At 42.9% G+C, this 25,833-nt stretch overlaps 2 protein-coding genes across 4 annotated transcripts in view; one reads left to right on the forward strand and one right to left on the reverse strand.

Moving 5' to 3' along the window:
* lrrc75ba (leucine rich repeat containing 75Ba) overlaps positions 1–1,622 on the reverse strand; it is a 50,478-nt gene extending 48,856 nt beyond the window's left edge. The window contains exon 1 of the mRNA XM_063194359.1: positions 1,280–1,622. Coding sequence (XP_063050429.1) covers positions 1,280–1,567 — 288 coding nt within the window. The 5' untranslated portion in view covers positions 1,568–1,622. The remainder of the gene's footprint in view (positions 1–1,279) is intronic.
* A 3,799-nt stretch (positions 1,623–5,421) lies between these two features.
* On the forward strand, positions 5,422–25,392 carry ggt1a (gamma-glutamyltransferase 1a). 3 transcript variants are annotated; one of them, XM_063194362.1, is made up of 13 exons: positions 5,422–5,472; positions 6,632–6,808; positions 8,113–8,243; positions 9,316–9,405; positions 11,022–11,214; positions 12,098–12,258; positions 16,267–16,416; positions 18,430–18,566; positions 19,315–19,502; positions 20,276–20,403; positions 21,355–21,467; positions 23,134–23,247; positions 23,973–25,392. In XM_063194362.1, the coding sequence occupies exons 2-13, from the start codon at positions 6,636–6,638 to the stop codon at positions 24,117–24,119; spliced, it is 1,725 nt and encodes a 574-aa protein (XP_063050432.1). In that variant the 5' UTR covers positions 5,422–5,472; positions 6,632–6,635; the 3' UTR covers positions 24,120–25,392. The 3 variants fall into 3 exon arrangements, with proteins under 3 accessions (XP_063050432.1, XP_063050431.1, XP_063050430.1); XM_063194361.1 differs by lacking the exon at positions 5,422–5,472 and having other exon boundaries at positions 6,731–6,808; positions 9,321–9,405; XM_063194360.1 differs by lacking the exons at positions 5,422–5,472; positions 6,632–6,808 and having other exon boundaries at positions 8,068–8,243; positions 9,321–9,405.
* The last annotated feature ends 441 nt before the right edge of the window (positions 25,393–25,833 follow it).

A 25,833-nucleotide genomic window follows, 5' to 3' on the forward strand; every position in this document is an offset into this window, starting at 1 on the left:
TCAGTGTTGATTAAAAAAGGTGTCAGAAGGTACAGGCTGTCAGCATAAATATATTACAATACTGTACACTGAACCAGCTAATGCTTTTATCTAAACAAGTGACAGTTATTTAGGTACAGGGCATTGGTACAGTCCCTGAGGCAATGTGGGGTTATGAGCAAAGATCAAAGCCACTTCATCCATGAATGATAATGGGATTAATACCTGTAACCCTTAAAATCCACTAGTAACGCTCTAATCATTAGGCTATGGGTGCTCAACATGCATTCGTATCTCATTCATATGTACTGTCTGTCACTTTATCCACAACTTACAACAATATATGCTTAGTTACAACAATGTAATGATATATTGCGGTTTCAGAAAACCAATTCAAGTCATGCCTAACGACAGCAATTGTGGCCAAGACTGGCCATTGTGATTGACCATCATTTGATCCCAATAACCAATCATGATTGATTAGTTACACAATCTGGGGTTGAAGATAACTAAATGATTTCCCCCAAGCCCTCATCATCCTCTCTCCCTCTAGCAGTAGCTTACTCTATGCCCTCTCTTCTTGTAGGCCTACCACTTCCATGTAATAATGACATTATGGCGGTCGAGCCACTTGGAGCTGTTGCATTACATGTTTAAACTCGTTGTTTAATCTCAGGGTGCCCTAATCAACGTGATTAATGAAAAGTGCCGTTGAGACAGAATGAAGAATGACCTTTTGGTTTGGCACACAGCTCAATAATCCAAGGTGACTGTTGGAATACAAATTCCTTCACAGTCAAATGTAAACTTTCAAGACTTTTATTTCTTGACATCAGTCATGATGTAGTCATAACAACGGTGCTCGCAACTTGGAGGTTAGAGTGATTGACAGCTGCCCTGGACAGAATAGAGAGCAGAAGGCACGAGGCGCAAAGGGGCTGTCCCAAGAGTGGCTGGTCTACATGGCAGCCTGTGACGTGTCAAGTTCACAGCTTGTCTTCATTTTAGTTGTCAAAAGTTGTTAAGGTCTCCTATGCCCCAGACATTGATAAGTTGTGATGCTAAACCACCTGAGTCATGCCCGAGGTTAGCCATACCCTGTAGTTGTAAATGCTACTACGCTAGGCATTTGGTGTTGTTGAGCTATCCATGAATGCGCGCAGCTGGTGGATTGGATTTAAAGATGGCAATTGCTCCACTATGACAGTCCATGTTGTTGAAATGGCTGGGTGTGTGTGTCTGTGAGAGAGAGAGGGAGAGAGTTTTCTCTTTGATGTGTCTGCGGGACAGCTGGGCTTACCTTCCTCAGTAATTTCAGCACGTCTGTCGCCTGGTCTAGCTTGCGCTCACGGAGCAGCTTCTGCATCTCCCGGATCCAGGTGACTCTTCGCACGTAGGGGCTGTGGTTGGTTCGGCGCAGCATCCCCGGTAGCCTGTCTGACTTGAGCATCAGCGATGTAAACAAGAAGTCTCCGCTGCCACGACTTCCACTCCTGTCGCTTTCCCCCGTGCTGTCGAGATGCTTGCGGCGCCTCCTTGAAAAATTCTCGTTGTCCAGACTGTTCTGTCTGCTCAGACGAGAACCCATGCTGACTCTTCAGACTGACGAGCCGAAATGTTGCACTTGCCTGATTATTTGTTGACTCCGTAAGTGATGGGAATGATGGTCACGCTCGGTCATTCTGTGTTTTCTTTCTTTTCTGGAAATTTCAAGTAGAACCCATCACTCGTGATCTCGGTTGCACGCATGCAGCAGCAACACTACAACAGTCCATCCCATGCACAAAAGCAAAATGTTGCAAAGCCACTGATTATTTCATGCAAATATAAGATATGCTGTGCTGTCAAATTGAGGTTTTCATACCTTGTTTTTTCACCATTAACCGTAGACTATTACTGGAGGCTTGTCTCGTTTTGGTATTCACTGCTTGTCTGTTGATGCTGTTTAGGTCTCCACAGCACCACGCGCGGCTCGCTAGGCACACACCCAATCACAGGCATCCAACACTGCGCGTGAACGTGCGTGAACGCCCTATTCGTCAATCACGGCCAATAGTTTGACAGTGCGACCCGGGAGAGAAATTAACCAACCTGCCTTCAAAAACATAATTAAAGCATTTGAAGAGAATGCCATAGAGTAAATGAACACAAGTACATTCAGTATGTAGTCATATATAATATGCGGTTCTCTAAAAGGATCCCACACGTGACGTTGGGTGCTTGGCCTGCCACACACAAGTCAAGCACTGAGAGTTGTTTCACAGAAGCATTCTCACAACAATGACACCTGACCTTTACAACTAAGGTAATTTCATGTTGACACCTGTTTTGAATGTGAAAAGGTAGACTTTCTGTTCACTTTCCCATGACATGTAGTTCATAATCATTGGCCCAACTTCTCCCTCCCAACATATCTGGCACTATCTATTTCTGTTATTTGTCAGGGGATCAAATCAAGGGATATACAGAGACCATATACAATGTATTATTTAAGGCATCTTCTGACGAAAGAGTAGCCTATTGTAGGTTGATGCTCTTTGTGTCCTCCAAGGGCGTAGGTTTGCCTTGAGTTTTGGTAGGGACAACTTCAACCCCCACCAAAAATATTATTATTATTATTATTATTATTATTATTATTATTATTATTATTATTATTAATTACATAGATTCTTTATCTAGATTAATCTGACTGGTATTATGAAATTAATCTAGGCTAATTCAATATATGTGCCCTACCGAAATAATGACTATAAGTAAGGAAGACTGTTTCTTAAGCCAGGTGGCACATTAGACCAGGGCTCAACCTTTTCCCAAAATGAACAGTACAGTAAGTGGTACATATCTAAAACACAGATAGGCCTAATTATATCAAACATTTATGTAAACAATGACTAAGCATTTCTAATGGACCAGGACAACATAACAATGGAGAGGGGGGGGGGGGGATCTGTCTGATTTTAAGGGCAGCGGCTCCTTTAAAGACACGGGCTACTCTTGAGTTCCTTTCAGCCAAAGCAGTCAAGCTCCATCAAGACCAAAGAGGCTTAAGACAAGAGGGCTTACTCATGTCATAATAGCGTAGTACGAAATGATGGCGAGGGGAGTACGGAAATGTTATTCTTCTTCTACGGTCAGTATTGGAAGCATCAGGGAAGCATGCAATGACACTTCCGCGAGGGTCGGAGTGTGGAACAGGTCATAGGACAGCGTGAATGTTTGTCAGCTGTCCTTAATTACCCCCAGCAATTACTGCTGACCAACAGCTGCCGTTGATTTGGCCACAAATTATCCATCATGGTGTCGCCCCCACTGAGCATGCGCAAGGGAGAACAGAAGAACAATCTCTCAGGGGGGAAATGCATTGGCCACGGTGTAGTACGGGGGCGTTGCCTGAAGACACGAGTGGATGGAAAACTAACTCCCTTGTGCATGGTCATTGATCAGTGGCTGCGATGGATACATTTTCCGTACTCCCCTCGCCATTATTTCGTACTACGCTGTTATGACGTGAGTAAGCCCTCTTGTCTCAAGCCTCTTTGATCAAGACCAAAGAAACTCAACAGAAGAAAGATCTCTGGGGGGGGGTGCATTGGCCACGGTGTAGTACGGGGGCGTTGCCTGAGGACACGAGTGGATGGAAAATTAACTCCCTTGCGCATGGTCATTGGTCATTTCCGTAATCCCTTGCGCATGGCCAGTGGGGGCGACATGATGGATAATTTGTGGCCAAATTAACGGCAGCTGTGTGCTTGCAGGGGAAAAAGTCATTGAAAAGATGTTTCTCATGTCAACTGCTTTAACATTTGTATTGCCTCATTTGTATCTCCTCAAGTCTCCTCCAAAAGATGACGAAGGTCACCTCAATGGTACTGTGTTATTAATGTCTCTGTCATTCTGGTGCACTCAGCACCATGACAAACCACACCACACTGTAATCTCCCTGCAGTCTACGTAAATATTTGTTATGGAACTTGTTGGATGTGCCAGCGGCTCTCATTGGACTGAATTTGATATGACGGTTTGAAGGTATGAAGACGACCAACAATGCAGTTTTAGTGTGTACACCCACACCATTGCACTTGTATGCTCTCCCCTGAGTTTTGACGAGGCTGGTGTATGTGTGAGAGACAGTTGTGAAAATCTTCATAAGGTAGGAAACCAAGGTTCTCATTTAGTAGATTTTGTATTGTTCAAAATTTGACCTAGTGCTTGATTTTTGTCAAGATGGAATGTTGATGATGATGACAATGAAGAAGAAGAAGAAGAAGAAGATGAAGATGATGATGATGATGATGATGATGATGATGATGATGATGATGAATTCTTTCAATTGCAATCTTCTTCATTGCAATGAGGATTCTTGCTAAACAAAATAAAGGACTGACACATTTATGTGGAGCAAAGATGGACATCAGTGTTGTACTGCTTAACTGTAGTGCACACAGCATGAGCGCACAAACACACACACGCTGTAGAGCCACTGTTGAGAAACACTGATCTAGACTCTAGATGTTAATGCTGTTTTAATTTAGCACTGACAGAGTATTTTAGGACCAAAAACACTAGAATGCACTAGACAACACTAGAGTGTTTTTGTTCCTAAAATACTCTCTCAGTGTTAAATTAAAACAGCATTTTTACTGCGTACGATATTTCAGATATCAGTAGAGCACAACTAATCCAACGAACCCTCTGCAGCCTCCTCGAGTTACTCTCCACAATAACATGTTTTTAATTCAATTACTGTATGTGTTTTTTTTTGTTTAATTTTTTAACTGGAAACACTTGTCACACTCGGCCGCACTGCGCCACACTCAGCTGACTGTTCCTGCCACATGGTGTAAATTGAAGATTCTGGAATATTTGTGGTAGAATCAGACTTAATGACTCATGACACTGATACGCGGTCTTCCTGTGAATACTGTTTACACAGTGTACATGGTCTTCCTGTGAACATGGGCATGTCATCCTCACTATTCCTGGATGGCACATCATATTAGTTTGGGATTACGGTATTTTTTGTTAGACTTGATGACTCCTGCGGTTACACACCCTTAATGTGTGAAAGTGAAGTGCAAAGTGAAAGTGAAAGTGAAAGTGAAACTGTGAAAGTAGTGCAACATAGAGTTTCATTTTGATGTACATAGACCACAATTATGCAAAAAAGTCCTGGTAGTCAGGAGGATATGACGTGCCTCAAAGGAAAGTTTCGCAAGAGCCATTTTCAAAGTAAGCACAGTTGAGGACATAGAGGTGTAACCTTGGGGTCCACCCCTAACGTTTCGCTTTCAATATGAGTAAGCTCAAACTGTTTGTGACAGAGGGTCTTGTTGCAACACACTGCACAGAGTATATATGAAGATGATAAACAACACAGAACAGTTAGTGTGTATACCCACACCATTGCTCTTGCATGCCTTCCCTGAGGTTGAAGAGGCTGCATGTGTATGTGTATGTGTATGTGTTAGAGACAGTGATCACAATCTTCACAAGGTAGGAAACCAAGGTATTCATATAGTAGACTTAGTATTCATGGCCGTAGCCAGGAATTTGAAATAAGGGAGGTCCAGAATTTTTTTTAAAGGTGCACTGTGTAGGATGTTGCCCGTAGTATCTATTGTAACCAGTGGTGTAGTATACTTTTTTATGGTGGGTATACTGTAAATTTGAGCAGTTTTTGAAGTGGGTATACTGTATATATTTGTGCTATTCAAAACAATGGATCAATCAATTTTAAGTGGGTATACTGAAATCCCTGAAATTTAGAAGTGGGTATACTCCGTATACCCGCGTTCTACGTAGACTACACCACTGATTGTAACTATGTTGCTCATTGAAAGGGTGTCTTTTGCCAATTTTGGTCTTTTCATGAATATTTGCTAAATAATGCACTAATATTTAATAGTATGACCACAGTTTACAGTATATTTTGCAGCTGAAAAGATTTCTGGAAATTCAAAATGGTGCACAATGGAGAAGATCCCCTTTTTCATGTATGAAAAATATTATTTTCTCTAAAAATGAGGGAGGTCTGGACCTCCCTTACCTCATATGTGGCTACGGCCATGTTAGTATTGTACAAAGTGTGATCTACTGCTTGATGGTTGTCATGATGGTATGATGATGATGATGATGATGATGATGATAATGATGATGATGATGATGATGATGATGATGATGATGATGATGATGATGATGATGATGATGATGATGATGATGATGATGACGATTATATTGATGATGATGATGATGATGATGAGTTGTTTCAATTGCAATCTTCTTCATTGTAAAGAGGTTTCTTGCTAAACAAAATGAAGGACTGACACATTTCTGAAGTGGCCTATGGCAGCAAAGAATTTAAGATGGACATCAGTGTTGCACTACTTAACTGTAGTGTGTTCAGCACAAACACAGAAACACACACATTATCTAATACACAAACATGTTAACTGCCTTGGAGAATTAAGGGATGATATTGACACAGTGATTAAAAAAAGTCTTCTTCTTGTTCTTCTTCTTCTTCCTCCTCCTCTCTCTCTCTCTCTCTCTATCTCTCTCTCTCTCTCTCTCTCTCTCTCTCTCTCTCTCTCTCTCTCTCTCTCTCTCTCTCTCTCTCTCTCTCTCTCTCTCTCTCTCTCTCTCTCTCTCTCAGGAAAATGGTCAAGAAATCTCTTGTTGCTGGGCTGGTGGTTCTTCTGGTGGCTGCAGTGGGGTTTCTCCTGGGCATTTATTGGGGGGTTGGAAACAAGCAGCCCACCGGCCCCTCGGACCACTTCTACTCCAAGGCAGCAGTGGCCGCAGACGCAGGGAAGTGCTCGGAGATCGGCAGGTGAGGAAGGGCCCATGGCTACAAGGTTCTCTGCCATAAACTATTTTTAAAAGGCCAAAAATGTTGATTTGGTGGGGTCATTCTGACTTGGTAATACTGCTATGGTTGATCACTTTAGTCTAACCTGTCTGTATCACTTGGTCCTCTCAGCCTTTCTTCTGTTTCATTTCAAGTGAACTACCAGGCTGTTAAACATTGTCCTAACCCTCTGATCTTGGAGCTGTTTGTAGCTCAGCTGGATGGGTAGGCCATTATCGACAGGACACTGCCGTTGGTCAGAAACTGATTTTCCGAATGTTTGCACGGCTTAGGCCTGTTGATCTTGGGTTTTTTTTAAGATTACATAGTCTTATAAAGATAATAAAGCATCGGAGAGTGCTCTGGCTTCCCCTTGAAGCAGTCCATCTACAGGGCACCTCAAACAAATTATTTTAGGTTTTTTTTTAAGTTATTTTAGTCTGGGAGGCTCCTTTTCACAAACAGATTTCAGAGGAGTGCCTCTGCTTGACTGCTAGACTGTAAATTGAGATCTTAATGTTTAATGAGTCCCAAATGTTAATGAAATCTGTATCTCTACTTCCCTGACTTCTGTAGTGTAAACTGAGGACTGGCAATTTCATTAATTAAGTTCTTAATTTTTTATTGTAGTCTGCTAGACTGTAACCGGAGTCTTTTAATTTTACAGATATAATTTCCAGTGTAATATGAAATAGACAGCAGTTCTGAGGTTTGAAATTCTTAATGCTGTGAAGCATAACTGATGGGCAAAGCTATCCTGATTTATTACGCTCATTTGAAAAAATCATAGGATAATAATTAAGTTACGTTTTGGTATCAAAAAGCATACTGTCACATTTGATAATGTGTATGTGTCAAATTAAACTAACAACTTTTTAACATCCTGACTATAGTGTCACAAATTTCCTATGTGTAACATATTTCTTCAGTGTTAAGTGCCAAGTGTAACGTCAAGTTTCTCACTACCTTGTTGACTCATATAACCCCTAATCTAGTTGATGACACTGTTTCATAGAAATGTGAAATTACTTGTAAACTGTAAGGCTACCTGTATCCCGTACACAGTAAATGTTGTGGTGTTAATTTAACACTTACAGAGTTCATTTAAATCCAAATTGACTCAAATGAACTCTCTAAATGTTAAATGAGCACTGCAGAATTTACTGTGTAGGCTTACTGTATTCAGCTTCAAGCACAATGTTTTTCAGTGTCTTTTCCAACCTACCTTGTTGCTATGCGTCTGTAACCCCCTAATCTGGTGCATGCGTTAATGATACTGTTGGTAGGGACATCCTTAAGCGTAATGGCACAGCGGTGGATGCCTCCATTGCCACCCTGCTCTGCGTTGGCCTCCTCAATGCACACAGCATGGGTATCGGGGGGGGCCTCTTCTTCACCATCTACAACGCAACCACAGGTGAGTCTGACTGCCCTCCAAACACCCAATTATAGTCTGTCTGACTGTTTGCCTGTCATTTATGGATTAGTCAAAGAATAAGTCAGTATTGGGGAATAAAGCAAACCACACAACTAATGTTAACCTGTTAAGACACAGCGTTAAACAGTAAAATTGCTGTTACCTGAATAGTAATGACCAAGGCATAGTGCATTGCTTAAAGCAGTGGTTCTTAACCTTTTTTTCATAAAGCACCCCCTTACCGGTTCCCAAGACAAGCCGCGCACCCCCCATCCCAACGTCTACACCTGTGTACGCACTAAAAAATGATTCAAGTGATTAATTACAATGATTCTTGCTTTAGACATTAATCTATACTTTCATGACTTAACAGGGGGACCAAAGCACGTTTTAATTTGGTCTTGATTTGGCCTAATTATAATGTTTGGAAGCATAATTTTGGTCACAACCTCAACACAAACAAAATTCCGCGCACCCCCTGAAATCTCTGGCGCACCCCCAGGGGGTGCCCGCACCCCAGGTTAAGAACCACTGGCTTAAAGGACCAGTTCAGTCAATTTCAACATGCAGTTGTAACGCTCACACTACCCTGGACTTGGCAGTACCTGAGGGGTTTTTTTTCTTCAGCCTTTTCCCGAGATCTTGGTCATTGTAATGGGGGCAGTGCTTTGTTTACATTTAAAAAAAACATTTTCATTTATTCCCAACAACATCCGAAAGGTTATACAACATCAGCAGACAACTAGCAAACAGTGGTACCTTTTGGGAAAATATTTGGAGTAGGCCTATGTTTTTTTTAATGTAAACAAACGCTGCCTCCATTAGAATAGTTCATATCTCGGAAAGAGCTTAGCCGAAAAATGTGGCATCACCAGGTACTGACAAGTCAAGGGTAGCGTGAGCAATACAACAGCATATTGAAATTGACTGAACTGGTCCTTTAAAGCCCTGTGTTATGGTATAGTGTAGCAACACTGTGTCTGTGTGTGTTACAGCTGACTCATTGAGTGTTGAAATAACACTGCAAATGCACTGTGCTCGCACTGTCAGTGAAGAATATTGTGTCTCATAGGGAAGGTGGAGACCATTGATGCCAGGGAAACTGCACCCATGAATGCCACAGAGGACATGTTCGGTAACAACACCCAGCTCTCTCGCAAAGGTACCGTACTGCCACCGACCTCCATGTCACATACATAGCCTTGCCCCCAAGCCAACAGACAGGGCTCGGTGTAATATACTACATAGCTTTGCCCCAAGCCAACAGACAGAGCTTGATGTGTGCCGCACTGATAAAGAGAGGAGAGATTGATGGACAGCATTGAAGATGGTGTTGTCGTCATCGGCAACGGACACCCAGATAAGAGCAGGAATGATCTGCCAAGAGGGACGTTTCCCCCAGGGACTCTGATAACGCATGTAATTTAATAGATTCTTCTGCGATAACCAGAAAATCCATTAACTCGCAAAGTCTAAACCACTCCTGTTGAGTTTTAAAAGAGCAGAATCGCACACAGTAAAGGTAAAAAAACCTGAACATCTCTGTATTTTATGAAAAAGTATCAATCTTTGATTAGAGAAGATTTGCTGTTGATAAGACATGATAACATAAAGACTGTTAGGATTTTGGGTATTTACAGAAAGTAATTTACAGGACATTACCTACTACTGTTATACAGGCCACCACCAGATGCCAACAAAGACTAGCTCTGTATGTTGTCTGTCCTCCCTCTCCCTATAGTGTTCCTTTTGAACATAACATACAGGCCACACAATAGGCCTGCACACACACACAAATAGCAAGGTGATCCAATCAGAGGCCTGAACACATAGCAGTATTTTCGATACAATAAACTGCTTGGTCACACTCACAAACATTTGAAAGAATAATAATTGGACAACCCTAATCTCGTTTAACATCAACTTGTGCAGAAAATGAACGCGGAAACCAGTCTAGTGGGTTATGGTGATTTCACAGTACTGTACCGCATAGTGTGCTATTCAACAAAATTCATCCATCACACTCAACAGACATCCCAAGTCTCCCTGAAGTTCAGGGAGTCTCCCTGACATTGCAAATTACTCACTGGTGCCCGCGAGTCTGATAAAATATCCCTGTTTTTTTTTTTTTGAGAATGCGAGTGAGAGTGTGAAGGCAAGGTGTGTGTGGAGGGCTATGCAGGTGGACTGAGAGTAGGTTAAAGCAGTGGTTCTTAACCTTTTTTCTTGAAGCACCCCCTGACCTGTGCCCAAGACAAGCCGTGCACCCCCAACCCAAACGTCTACAAGTGTATAGACTCTAAAAAATGATTTAACAATGATTCTTGCTTTAGACATTAATCAATACTTATGACTACATTAGGTCCAAAGCATGTTTTAATCTGGTCTTGATTTGGCCTAATTGTAATGTTTGGTAGCTGAATTTTGGTCACAACCTGCACACAAATACAATTCCGTGCACCACCTGAAATCTATGGCGCACCCCCAGGGGGTGCCCGCACCCCAGGTTAAGAACCACTGGGTTAAAGCCTACACATACAAACGTCTGACCTAGGAGCAGGACCAACATATGACCAGTTAAAAAGTTAAAAAGTCAGCTCCAACCAGGAATTTCTGCTCCCACTTATTTTATTTCACCGTGACGTTTCAGGTAAAATCAATAAATAAAATAAGTGGGACAAAAAGCTTACTCCCACTTATTTTATTTCACCGTGACGTTTCAGGTAAAATTAATAAATAAAATACAGTAAGTGGGACTTTTTTTGACCTTTTATGCAGGTGGACTGTCCATCGCCATCCCTGGGGAGATCCGTGGCTATGAGATGGCCCACAGGCGGCATGGGCGGCTACCCTGGCGGGAGCTGTTTGAGCCCAGCATCGAATTGGCACGCTCCGGCTTCCCCGTCGGCAAGGCCCTGGCCAACGCCATCGCAAAGAACGGGGAGTCTATTCTCAGTGATGTGGCCCTCTGGTGAGTCAGTGGTGTCATTGTCATTGTAGCATGCTACATGGATCCATTGACTTTCACTAGCTTAGCGACATGCTCCCGCTTTTAACTTGTCTTAGAGCAAGACAACGGCAAGACAACGGCTTACATGAAAAATATGACACTTTACCACCTTTATAAACCCTGGCCAACGATTTTAACTGTATTAAGCCCCAAAATAGTGGCATAGCCCTTTAATGCTGATGGACGGTACACAGGGCAACTTTTTGATTTGGTTTGATTTTGGTTTGTTTTCAACGTTGGGGTCGGGACCCCATGTGGGGCCGCCTGGAATTCAAATGGGGTCGCCTGAATGTCTAGGTGTGAAAAAAGAATAGACTGAAAAATAATACTACTAATAATTTGTTAATATTATGACTGAAACACCACATGCAATCTTACATTAATATCTATGGGTTTCATAGCATATCAAGTCATCTGGTCGTGTGTGTTTTTTGAGGAATGGGTGACGTGAATGGGGTCCCCAGAAATACTGTTGTTTAGACTGTTTTTCACACAACAACCCTTTCATCAAGAGAACTTGGAATGATTATTAAAAAGTTGTCTGCTGCTGACCCATCAGAAAATTAACAGCCAATCATATTGTTGCTCAGCAACATTGCTCACTAAGTTGCCCTGTGAATCATTACCTTTAATTTTACTATCAAACAACTTTTTCACAGAATATTGCTATTTTCCATTTTTTCACATATTCCATATTTCAGTAGCTAGCCTTGCAAGCCTTGCAGACTTGTAGACTTCAACATTCATCAAATCCCTTCTGTCAATTACAAGGGAACAAACATAGGACAACGTTGTCCTCATCATTTTTTTGTCTCCGCAATTCTCTCTTCTTTCCGTGTTCCAGTGAAGTGTTCTGCGACTCGAAAAAAAACCTCCTCAAGGAAAACGACATCATTAAATTCCCAAGACTGGCCGACACGTATGAAAGGATAGCCGAGGAGGGTCCGGATGTCTTCTACAATGGCTCCATGGCTGACAGCATTGTCAATGACATCCAGGCGGCAGGTGAGTCTATTCATTTCATTGTGTCTCTCCAGAAAGCTGCAGCCAAAGCTGGGGTATTGACAAACTACTGATTAAGGCCACAAGGGCCTCCCGCCAGAAGAGCTTTGGATGGCTAAGCTGGACTGGAACGATAACAGCTGCCAAGTATGATAGAGTTGAATTGAAGATGCAAAGCAAGCCTTTTACATCCAATTTCAGAAATGTGTCAAGATGAAATCGAAGATGAAAGTGAAATTAAGACTGGGAAAGTGCTATATATTTGTTGTGAAAAAGCACACAGTGCATTTATGCCTCACACGTGTAAGTGGGCAGCCCCCACAAGTACTCCATGACAGGAGTGCATGGGCACAGAACTATGTTCAGCATGGGGGGTGGGTAAGTAAGTACACCAGCACATGATGTTACAAAGCTGTGTCACCATTTACTACATTGTACCTAATGAGATAAATACTGTGTTGTTACTGAAAAACACTAAAAACCTTTCATTAGTTCAATCTGTGAAATTTAGATTAAGCATGTATGCATACATCTTTGTTCTCGCTGGAGAACGGACTTCTTGTGTTCTCGTGATCACTATCCCGCTCTTGCAGGATAGTGGCTGTCCACACGGTGGACCGATCATCAAAGTTCTTCACAGCGTCAGCGGACCACTGCACTTGAGAAGCTGAGAGATTACATGCCGTATTGGGCAAGGTCGCTGGCCGTGGTGCTGAAGTACTGCCACGGCCGAGAAATGTCTATGCAGTAAACATTCTCGAGCTCCGGAGTACGAGTCGCCACAGAGAGCTCGGGCAGTATCTGTACCCGCAGATATGTGCGAGCTCTGAGCGTACACCCCCCGGTGGATGATGGTTAGAGTGCAAAGGAGCGAGGTGAGCTGAGAGGAAGCTAGGGAAAGATGCTTGACGAATTGATAGAACAGCGGTGTAAGGGAGGCGTACAGGGAGATGGTGGGTGCGAGCGAGAAAGAACATTTCTGACTGGAGTTAATTAAGGGGCGTTCCAATTTTCAGTGCGCTGAAATTTCACTGAATGACGGCAGAGCGGACAATGAGATGCAGCTGGTTAAATAGGAGTGCCTATCTTTTGTGCTGAAATTCAAACAATTGACAGTTGACCAGAGAATAGAATGCAGGTGTTAATTACTGTAGGCATGCCAAATTTCATTAAGCTTCTCCTGAACATTGCTCCCGAAAATGTTCATAGCAAGGACCCACCACACATACTTAATCCAACCAGTGTAGAGTCAGCTTATAGTTAGACAAGTTCACGAGTGGTTACTCAGATATGTTACCCCTGTTGGAAGTAGTTTAACAAGTTTAACTGTTACTTTTACTTTTGACACCTCTGCCCCTATACCCACCTGGCAGCAGCAGTAATAAAACTGGCAATCCGATACCATTACTGCTTGCCCATGACTGGTGTGAATAATATAATTTATAATGACAATCATAGTATAGTAATAGAAATGTAAAAAATACAATCAATTTCTATCAAACGGCAATTCAAATATCATTGTCAAGTAAACAAAAATCTAGTTGCAAGGTGACTGATAAAATCTTCACCAAAATTATGTGGACATCTATCTTTCTTTCTTTTGTTTACAAAAAAGATGTTTTTATCGCTTTTTGGGCCTTTATTTCCAATAGAGACTGAAGATCGACAGGAAGTGAGTGTGGGGTAGGGTCGGGAAATGACCCAGGCCAGACTCGAATATGGGTTTCCCGGGGCATGCAAGTCCATGGGGGGCCTTAGTGTGTTGCGGCCCGCAAAGACACTTTTCAATCTGAAGAGCTCTTTTCCAAAACGCTATATACACCATTTTTGACTTTTTGCATTTTAATATTGGAAATGACTGTTAAGAAGTCCTATCACCCCGAATATGGTTTAGGGCAGTGGTTCCCAACCTATGGGTCGGGACCCACCTTATGGGTCGCCTAAGATCCACAGGGGGTCGCGGATCCCTCTTGATTTTAAGGGGTTTCATTTTAAATATATATAGCCCATGTTGAATGAAAGACAAATTATCTAACTAATAAATGCATAGACACAACAAATTGTAAGTGCTACATTAAACATGTATTCTATATTTGATCACACACTAATTGAGGAATAAAATAACTAAAATTAGTTTTCGCAGGAAACAGAGGGCATCTTGTGACTCCCTCTCGTGCGGGCGCTCACGTGGTTGGGTCACCAAAGCTTACAATAGTAAAAACATGGGTCCCTGAAGAAAAAGGTTGGGAACCACTGGTTTAGGGCATGCAAGTCCATGGGGGGCCTTAGTGTGTTGCGGCCCGCAAAGACACTTTTCAATCTGGTCCTCTTATGTCTTTCTTGACAAGAGTCATAAGTAACAAGATTATAATTTCATATTCTGACTCCGGCTCAGTGTCTAATTCCAATGAAACATGGAGAACATACAGGACAGCAAAGTCACGATCTTCACCGTTATGATTAGCCATTTTCATACGGCACTGTGTTTTGACAGTGACCTTGTCCAAGCTGATTACAATGCTACGTTGAAGAGGGGATTGCAGCTGTCCATTTTGTTTGAATAAAAGCAGCCATTTGACTGATTGCAAAGAGAGAGGGGTTGCGCTCCCAAATAACAGAGCAGGCATTTGCAATAGCTTGGCAAAAGCTGGCATACAAATGCAGCGAAGTGAAAGTGGATCATCCCCACAGTGATTACATCAAAAGGTCGCCAGTTCAGAAGAGACATTAGATACACAGAGGGAAATGAAATTCAATTAAGCCACTGTTAGTTGCTAAAAATCCCTGTGTAAGCCCTTGCAAGCTGCTGACACTATCTCTCAGAATGAAAATGGTAAATATTTTGCCTGGGCCTGCCAGTCCGTACTTGCTGTGTCATTGCTACATTGAATCCCATGTTTTAAGTTTTGCTAACCCAGCTATTCTCAGTAAATCCAGTACAAATGCAAAAAGAATTTCTAAGATGGACGTGCCATTGCAATCTTTTGCCCAATCACGTAGCTGTGGCTCTGTCCAGCGCAAAGAGCCAATTGAGATACACAAATAGATCCCACTTCTGGGAACGTAGGCTACTAGCCACAGGAAGCGTGTGCAGAGACCACATCTATGAGCTGGGTGTGACTGCCAAGAAATGCAAATATCATGCCATTAAAGGCCACTAGTGCTGCTAATGTGCCTATGTCAAAATGAAGTGAAGACAAAATGATTAATGTAAGGCTAAACACACCAATATGGCACATCATGGTATAAAAGTGGGCCATATCTCATACGTTAATATGACTTAAGCACACATACTTTCACACATGAGCAGGGCCGCTACCAGAGAGAGGGCAGATTTTGACAAGACAAAAGTTTTGTCGCCTATCGAACATAATGTGAAAAAGTCACTTCAAAACACTTCAAATACGTAGATTGGGTGTCATATTTAATCACTGATTCACTCACACCTCTCCAGAAAATCAACTTTGGACTTAGGTGTATGTTTAAGGTCATTGTAATCATGGAAAGCAACACAATACAAATCAATGGAGTTCAATGAGAGATGGTGACATATTGCTATTCGTAGAGCAATACATTTTTAACTTCATGATGTAATCAATGATAAAAAAAAATGGGTCGCGACCGAATGAGAGTGGAAAATGGTGGGTCCCAAGACTGTTCCAGTTGAGAACCACTGGTGTACTGTATTTAGTTCTGTCTGTAGTGATGCTGGACTACGTAGGTGTGGTCGTGTCGTGAGTGACTGAGTCAGAGAGAGTAGAGAGAGAGAGAGGTTCCATTGGCCCATTGTTTCCGGGTTCTATTATTGGGGGGGGGACATCCCCCTTTAGATCTAGGCAGACCTGAGGACTGTTCTATTCAATGCTAGGAGCATTATGACACGCCCCTTTAGGCAGACCGGAACCTGGTCACGTTAGGTGCCCATAGAAACCTATTATGTTGGCATATCTCTATACTTAAAGAATCTCTGACTGAGTGTTGTCCCTCTGCTCTTATCTGCGTGTCCTCCAGGAGGGATCATCACCCGGGAGGACCTGCTGGAGTACAGACCGGTGCTGAACGAGAGTCCCCTACGTCTTACCGTGGGGGAGTACACCATGCACGTCCCCGACGCCCCCTCCAGTGGCCCAGTCCTCGCCCTCATACTCAACATCGTAGATGGTGAGCAGAGAGGGGTGTGTGTGTGTGTGTGTGTGTGTGTGTGTGTGTGTGTGTGTGTGTGTGTGTGTGTGTGTGTGTGTGTGTGTGTGTGTGTGTGTGTGTGTGTGTGTGTGTGTGTGTGTGTGTGCTAGCCTGCATCTCATAGTGCTAAAACAAGTATTTACTGACAGGTTAGGGATTGTTGTAGTTTTTGCATAGTTAAATAATGTGTGTGTGTGTGTGTGTGTGTGTGTGTGTGTGTGTGTGTGTGTGTGTGTGTGTGTGTGTGTGTGTGTGTGTGTGTGTGTGTGTGTGTGTGTGTGTGTGTGTGTGTGTGTGTGTGTGTGTGTGTGTGTGTGCGCGCACGTGCATGTCTGCCTGTGTGAGTGTGAGAGAGTGCATGTGTGTGCACTTGCGTGTTTGTTCGTCATTATGTGTGCATATTCTCGTCATCATGTTTGGTAAAATTTCCAATAGAAATTGTACAATGTTAAGAACCAGTAGAACGAGGCTCTAAGGCAGTGTTTCTCAACAGGGGTGCCGGGGCACCCTGGGGTGCCGCGGGCCCCCCTCAGGGGTGCCGCGGAAACGTGGCTGATAAATAAATTATGTAATATGATACATATTTGTCTAAATTGATAAGTTAATGCTAGTCAGTGGAATCTTTCATCTGCCATTTACGCACAATAAAGTAAATATAGGTCGCCCCAGTCAGCTGCAACTTTGAACATAGGTCGTGTGACGTCTCCAAATGTGTTACTTTTCTAAGCTTTTGTGGTATCGGATGCAATGCCATGTTACGGCTTGTTGGTTTGGGGTGCCTTGAAAATGTTCATGAATTGAAAGGGTGCCTCGCCTAAAAAAAGGTTGAGAAACACTGCTCTAAGGCTCTGATTATGGATTCTCTATTACAATGAACGACACCTAGTTTGAGACATGGCCTACTCTTTGAGCAGGCAAGAAGGAAGTAGAAGAAGATTATGATGATGATGATGATGATGGTGATAGTGATGATAGTGTCATTTTGCTGTCAGACTGTAGCATGAAATGTTCCCCATTTCAGCACAGCTCCGGAAAGTACAGCAAATTCTTTTTTTTCTGTTGGGTTGTTCCCTAGAGACCTGCTGTGCATTTGGCGATATCAATGCTTATAAATAATAACCACATGGCACAGTGGGAATGGAGAGCTAAATGGCGCAACATGTTGAGCAGATAAGTTCTTGTGGTGGTCATCAGCTCGCAATTGCAGGAAGCGAGCGCATTAGAATGGAATGGCCCCATTATACTTTAATTAAATTGTAGACTGTGTTCTCATTTGCTGAGAATCAAGCGCTCGGAATAATGGGCTTCCGTCTTCTGCCTACATTTCCGTATTCTTTTTTTTCCTTCCACCCAAGCATCTCATTTGGCGTCCTGCCTCTGATGATATACAGTCTGGCTCATATCCGAGCATCCGAGGCCTTGCATTTTAAATTCCGTCATGATTATTCGGCCGACTCCGTTGTTTGATCTTCCCTCCCCTAATTGGGCTGAAATGGTTGTTTTGTGGCATGGGTGCATTGAAGGACACCTGTCCTCTTCCCTCCCCTAATTGGGCTGAAATGGTTGTTTTGTGGCATGGGTGCATTGAAGGACACCTGTCCTCTTCTGCAGTATCTGTATTGCATATTGGCCCCCATTCACCAAGCAAGCATTCTAGTTCTCCCTCTAATTAACATGGCCTGTGAATGCAGTGTGCAATCAAGCCCATCTAATAGAGAAACCCTTCTCCTCAAGTTCGGAGCTCAGAAAGAAGAAAGGAAAGATGTTGACATTGAAAGGAAAGGGATCATATTGATTGAGTAGAGAGGATTCTCTCTTGTGGTTCTAAGAAAAGATGATTAAACAACTCTGGTTAGCAAGATGGTTGACAAGACAATTCAGAAAAGAGTTTTTCTCTTATAGCCTACTCCACAGAGCAACACTTGAAAGTAGTGCCAGTCAAACGTTTTTTTTCTCTTTCTTTGACTGTAACCCAATTCCGTCAATCCACAGGCTATAACTTCTCAGATACCAGTGTCTCCACATCTGAGAAGAAGACATTGACCTACCACAGGATAGTGGAGGCGTTCCGCTTTGCCTACGCCAAAAGAAGCAGACTTGGAGATCCGCGCTACCTCAATATCACTGATGTGAGCAGCCTTTTTCTCTCTGCTGAGTGTACATGTCTGTGTATATGATAGGGATGTCCAACACAAACTACTCTTCCCAATCTTTCAGGTTCCCTGAACACTTTATTGTAAAGGCAACCATCCTGAAAATGCCTCACACCTAGGCTATAGTCCCTCCTGTAAAGATAAATATTGTGTTTCATAGCAAAGCTCAGTTTTGATATCATAGGTCATCTGACACGGCATAACATAGCCTTTCTGATCATGATAGTCACTGCTGGTCCCCTACATACCTTTATCAGCACAGTCTGTGGAAAACGCTGAATGTATTTTGTGCTGATTGTGGTTCTACCCCCACTCACCCCCGCCCGCCACACCTCATCATTAAGCATCATAACCCCCCCCCCACACACACACACATACACACACAAACACGCACACACATAGGCTACTTAACGGGACTCACTAGTTCGACGCCCTTTCGGTACTTACCGCTTACGTCATACGACCCTAAACCTAACCTTAACCCTAAACCTAACCCTAACCCTAACCCTAACCCTAAACCTAACCCTAACCTTAAATCGCTTGTTTGAAATGTTTGATTACATGTGATGTAGGCCTACCGAGAGGGCGTCAAACTAGTGGGTCCCCATACTTAACACCCCAATGAGAAACACTAATTTAACAAACCATCCCAACCCCTCACTCATTGTATCTTTCCTTCCTTCCACCTTCTTCACATTTCTGTCTTTCATTTTTGTTTCCCCAGCTTATCCATAACATGACCTCAGACTACTTTGCAGACGGGATCAGGAGCAAGATCACGGACGACACCACGCACCCCGACAGTTACTACGAGCCCGAGTACTTTGTGCCCGACAACCACGGCACGGCCCACCTGTCTGTCATCGCGGAGGATGGCAGTGCCGTAGCTGCCACCAGTACCATCAACCTATAGTGAGGAAACCCTAGTCTAATCTATTTCACTCTCTGACCATGTGTCTTAACACTTCATGTTAGGAGATTTCGAGTTAACCGTTTGTGTCTTGGAGCGACATATACGCTGAATACAGGTTCTTGAGATTTGAGCTGTTTTATGATAAAAGTTAGAGCTGAAGGGGCACATTCTAATACAGTGATTCTCAACTGGTGGGTCGGGACCCAAAAGTGGGTCGCGGAGGGTTCCTGGGTGGGTCGCGGAGCTGTGATGCAATGCACTAAAAATGACTATGATGTTGAAGACAGAGTGAAACATGGTTAATAGGCCTTTTTCTCTTCACTAATTCACAAGACACATTGTATATCAGCATACAATGCAAATAATAGTGCATATTATGAAATGCATGATGATATTTTTTATTATTATTGGAAGAATCTGACGGTGCGACACGCAGTTTGGGTCACAACGTATTGACCACGGCAAATTGCGGGTCACAAGACTATTCCACTTGAGAACCACTGTTCTAGTGCACAGTGAATGTTCTAGCTTTTAAATGCAACTTATTTTATGGTTTCATGTGCTTCAGAGGCTGAGATATTTAGGTTTTAATAGGGAGAGGGCACCTTTTCCCAAAAAGGGCTTAGGCTGAAATGGGTTAAAGAAAGAAAGAAAGAAAAGAAAGATGTGAATTTCCTCTGAGAGTAGGCACTACATCTAATTATTACATGCTTGCCTTTTGACATTGTTGTTATAGTTTTATAAATCGTGTCATGTTAAATTTTTCACCTAGCTTTGGCTCCAAGGTTATGTCCCGCTCGACTGGCATTATTTTCAACGATGAAATGGATGACTTTAGCAGCCCGTTTATGACCAACGGTTTCGGTGTTCCTCCCTCTCCCAGCAACTTCATTCAGCCAGGTAGGTGAACTACTCGAGCCTGGGGCTGCCCATACCACCTGTTACACTTTGTTGGATTTTGCATTCAGTCAGTGTGCACGCCGTACCTCCTGTGGCACGCTGTAGTCGAATTGTTAACTACCATAGTACTACACTACTATGACATAACACAGGGCCTTTAGTAATGCACTATGACTAGGTCATTGCCATTTTGGTAACAGCCAATTGATAACGGCGTGTCTTAACGGGTTAAGGATAGCCCCTTGAGATGAATCATCTCGTTTTGAACGGGGTCCATGTGTAGGTCATCACAATCGGTCACCCGAGTGGTTGTTGCTCTTTCCAAGAGCACACAGAGGCTTGTAAAAGATGTTGTTTATCTAATCTCTGAGAGCCCCCTCTCTACTGTTACTGTTACTCTGTATGTTACTCTGTTATGTATGGGAGGTTTTCCCAAGCCGAACTCTGCCTATGAGCTCGTTGCAGCAGCCAGACTAGCACTAGACATCACCCACTGACACACTAACACATTAGTGAGGGAACAAGGAATCCCCAGTCTCAGGTGAGCGTGGCCTGCTCCCATTTCCACACTCCGAGAGAGTTTATTTACAGTACAGTGTAATCCACTAGAGGCCCAACTCCCATTCAACACCAGCCTTTTAGAGGTGAATGAGACGAGGGCAGAATGAGACAGGGACACCTGCTGATCCAGAAGAAGAGATCTCTGTACAATGAACCTGTTAAGACACAATGTTATACATTTGCTATTATCAGATTGGCAATGACCAAGTCGTAGTGCATTACTAAAGGCCCTGTGTTATGTCGTGTAGTGTTGTAGTAGGGCTACTATGGTACTTCACTTTTCAATGTCTATTACAGCGTGCTACAGGAGGTACGCCTGCATCAAACTCTAGCAGTGATGAACATGGCTGTATGATTGTTGGTCACACCACTTCTTTTTGTTTGAACCAGGCAAAAGACCCCTGTCTTCCATGTGTCCCACAATCATCATCGACAAATACAACAAAGTCAAGATGGTGGTTGGCGCCTCTGGTGGGACCAAGATCACCACAGCCACGGCCCTGGTAACCACAGATGTCTGCATAGTAGTTTGGGAAGATTCTCAATCATCCAGGTCATCATACACTGTAAAAAAACAGACAAGGTGTCCTCAAAGAACCCTCAGTGGCCATTGTGAGGGAACCTGTTATCTGATGAACCTATAGGTGCTTGGAGGAACACCAAGGTATTCTAAGGGCCTCTGCACATCGCTCCCGCCAAACAGTGGAATTGAAAACAGTGGAGTTGAATGTCGCAAGAGCAGTGCTCCGCGCTTTGGCGGAATAGGTGTGCAGAGGGCCTAAAAAGGTTCCACAGAGAAAAGGGCTTCCTCCCCCCTACAGGTTCTTTGAGGAATGCTTCGATTGCCACTGTGGAAGACCCTCTAAAGGTGCCGGTATGCTTGCTGCGAGCTGTAAATTACGCGCGTCACCGCGAGCAACCGACAGCACATGTTTGCTTGACCAAGACGAAAAATACTGGCGGTGTCATCCAGGGGGCAGAGAGCAGCATTGGGATGCGGAAATTGGGAACACAGATGGCAAGGAAATCAACAAAACAAAAAGAGGGGCTCCCTGGGCAAGGAAAGAATACTGCTACTACTCCTGCATGCTCCTTTTTCAAAGTGCAACAAGGAAGTATGATCACAAATGTTTGAAATTTCGGACAAACTCAATGAGACGCTCTTAAAAGTTGGACCTGCGCAGTCCATCTTAAGATCGCCCCCAGCGAGTTTGAATATATTCCACCTGACGCATGCATTTGGCTGCCGTGTCCTACGTGCACGAAATTGACATTAAATACGCATGCATGTTAACGCGTTCATGAACGAATCGTGCACACGCTCGCGTAACTTGCATCAAGCATACTGCCACATTAACAGTTCTCTGAGGAACCTTGGGGTTATTCAAATCACAATGTGGTGCATGGTAAAACATCACAAGACAATTAATCGTAAAAAGGTAAGTTGCCCCCGCAGGTTCTTTGAGGAACCCTTTGATTGCTACTGTGGAAGAACCCTCAAGGGTTCTGTGGAACTTTGGGGCTCTTCAAAAAACATTGTGGTTCTTCAGAGAACTTTTTGGGTTCCTCAGGGAACATTTGGGTTCTTGGGCTGAGGGCCCTTTGAGGGACCTTGACATATTTACAGTATCAAAAGGGTTTAGTTGTTATCAATTGGACACATTTTTGGAGCTTGAGGATGTTGTTTGATGTCGAGAAAAATGGAGATGTATTATGTTACTTTAGATGCTACCAGGCTTGTGCAAACTTTAATTTAATAATTTATTTATTTATTTATTTGTATTTCTCCTTTATTTTAACAGGGTAGTCACATTGAGGCTCTTTTCCACAGCTTTACTTTGCAGATCACTAGCCACTGTTTTTAACTATGTAGTTATAATACCCTGGTCACTGTACACTTCAACAACTCCAAACAAGTCAGTGATGTGTGTTTATTTATAGTTAAGTGAATTTTGCATTGATATAAACATTCCATTACCGCGCTAAGCCTTCACATCTGGCTTGCATGCCTGTGGTGACACAGGTTCAAATCCGGCCTGATTCATATCCGAATCCTACCCCGTCTCTCTCTCTCAAAACAAAAAACACTCCATTACATCACATAATACTAAACCTAGTGGATCTCTTACTCATATGATACTGATATGTGTTCTTATTGTCTCCCTGCAGGTAATACTGAACTCTTTGTTTTTTAATTATGACCTCAAAAAGGCGGTTACGGAGCCCAGAGTGCACAATCAGCTCAATCCCAACATGACCGTGGTAGAACAGAACTTTGAGAAGGTAACGTGTGCTGAGAAGACTTCATTTCAAATTAGTGATGCACAGGATCCAAGATCCGGTTCCGGATCCGGCAGGATAATAAGGTTTTTCAGACTATCCGGATCCGGTTCCAGGATCCAGGATCCGGTAGCCGAGGCTTTTCAGTCAAAACAGTTTGAGACAACGTGATAAAAAGGGCCCACGTGCGTGAGTAGGCTATGTGTTTCAACCCTTTCGTAGGATCCGGTATCCGGTTCCGGATCCGGCAGGATCTTAAGCAGTGGATCCGGTATCCGGCAGGATCCTAAAAATCAGGATCCGGTGCATCTCTATTTCAAACATAACAATGTACAGATTTTGAGGGCTTCACACTAGCTTCTCTCAAAAATCTCTCATCCGGTCATTTGAATGTTGCAAATTTGCAATATTTAGCAAATTCAACGTGTGTGTGTGTGTGTGTGTGTGTGTGTGGGGGGGGGGGGGGTATGATCATGTGTGGTCTGTATGAAGTAGCATGTGTGTGGACAGTGCACACACATGCATTTGTGTGTCTATATTTGAGTATAGCATAAATGTGGGAGTGTTTTTTACTGTGGCACGCTACATTTGCATGCATTTTACAACACGAGATTTGCATGCTGTCCCATATCTAGCATAGACACGAAATCCTGTGTGCAGTACATGCACAAACTAATGTGGCCCTTTCTTCCCCAACTGAAACTGAAACTGGCTCTTGTTTATCACAGAGTGTCCTTGACGGCCTGGCCCAAAAGAACCACGTGACGGAGCTACTGAGGAGCCCTGGTGCTGTGGTCCAGGCAGTGGTGCGGCAGGGAGATCAGATCTGTGCCGAGTCTGACCCCAGGAAAGGTGGCTATCCAGCTGGCTACTGACTCGCCCCCCCCCCTCCCTCCCTCACTTGCTACCCAACCACCCATCCTGCTTCTTTGGGGTGCATTTCTCGAAAGTGTAGTTGTTAGCAATTAGCAACTTGGGTAGTTGCCAGTGGGAAATTGCATTGCAAACAACAAAGTAGCTAATGTAGTTAGCAACTACGATTTGGAGAAATGCACCCCTGGACGCGTGGCCTTACAGGACCTCGAAGGAGAAGAGAAGATGTAAACAACCCTGGAATTTGGACTGATGTTGGGGGATTGGAATGATGAAAACGGTTGTCTGTATAAAAAAACTCCCATCTCCCGTTCTTTGCTCCAAATGTTGGGTAAATCCACAACGGCCTTTGCAGAAATAAGCTGTTCTTCTTTTGTATTTATTTTAACTTATTTTGTTTAGTTTTTATTTATTTTTTCCTTCTTACATTGATAACATTTTATCAATAGTTATATCGATAATGTATTTACAACTCTGTGTTTTGAACCAAAAAAAAAGAGATGAAGTACTGGATGAACTGCGGGTGAAGTAGTGCGTGTCCTCCATGGCTTACATGGTGGGAAGACATTTTGTTTACGTCTTTGTAGAAACTGTTGTGTGCACAGACATAGGGTCACCATTCTAGCTCTGTGAATGGAATCCTATGACAAGCCCTTACTACAGTGCCAAGCGACATACATACACACAAGACACATTATGTTACACTTAGCTGTAAGTTTTTATCCAACGTGATTTGCAGCTATCTTAGGTACAGGGTATGAATGAATGAAAATGGATTATTTGATAGGGACCATGCATTTCGATGAGCACACAACATGTTGCAACATAGGCCTAAATATACCAGAATTGGACATATAGCTTATTTTCATCTGTATTCCCTTTGGTTACAGGCCCTGGAGTGATGTGAGGTTAGGTGCCATGCTCAAGGGCTCTTCAGTCACGGATATTATGGGATTCAATTTCAAGACAAACTCCTTGACCATTAGGCCACGACTACTTCCGTAGATACATACAACACACATGCACCAATAATTGTACACAAGAAATGAAAACAACAAGGATTAATTAATGCAACAAATTAATTACAACCCTCCTTGGAACTAATACATGTTTTTCATTCTTGTCTGACTGAAATAGTTTCCCCCAGTTAAATGTTGCACAAGTCCAAATTACTGTAAATGGTTTGCACAAAGGTGAATGTTCAACAGACGACTCCTCCCTGTTCTTGAAAGCATACATTATTTTTTGTACAGATTCTGGGTTTTTAATGAAAACAAATGCAACCTATCTGTCTTGAGCTTGAATTTCTTCTCATTTAAACATCTATACTCGCCTCCAAAAGAGTTGTCGCCTATCCATCTGTTTGGAATAACAGCTAATAACCTGACTTTCAATTAATCACTTGGCTTCAGAACTCACTCATATGAAAGCTACAACCCTCCCGAATGAAAATGTATGTACAAAAATAAATTTCATGCACCAAAGAAAGATTGACCCTTTATTGAACACAGACAGGGCAGATTTTCACAAGACAAAAGTTTTGTCGCCTATCGAACATAATGTGAAAATGAGCAGATAGGTTACTTCAAAACACTTCAAATACGCAGATTGGGTGTCATACTTAATCACTGAATCACTCTCACCTCTCCAGAAAATGGACTTTGGCCTTAGGTGTATGTTTAGGGTCATTGTAATCATGAAAAGCAACACAATGAA

Source organism: Engraulis encrasicolus, chromosome 3, assembly GCF_034702125.1.
Source record: "Engraulis encrasicolus isolate BLACKSEA-1 chromosome 3, IST_EnEncr_1.0, whole genome shotgun sequence".
Lineage (NCBI taxonomy): Eukaryota > Metazoa > Chordata > Actinopteri > Clupeiformes > Engraulidae > Engraulis > Engraulis encrasicolus.

What these genes read in the sequence shown, in the direction of transcription:
- ggt1a (XM_063194362.1), top strand. Translation starts at nt 6,636, where the DNA reads ATGGTCAAGAAATCTCTTGTTGCTGGGCTGGTGGTTCTTCTGGTGGCT. An exon ending in CAATGACATCCAGGCGGCAG is followed by an intron (nt 12,259 to 16,266) that starts GTGAGTCTATTC and finishes CGTGTCCTCCAG; the next exon opens with GAGGGATCATCACCCGGGAG. An exon ending in TAGAACAGAACTTTGAGAAG is followed by an intron (nt 23,248 to 23,972) that starts GTAACGTGTGCT and finishes TGTTTATCACAG; the next exon opens with AGTGTCCTTGACGGCCTGGC.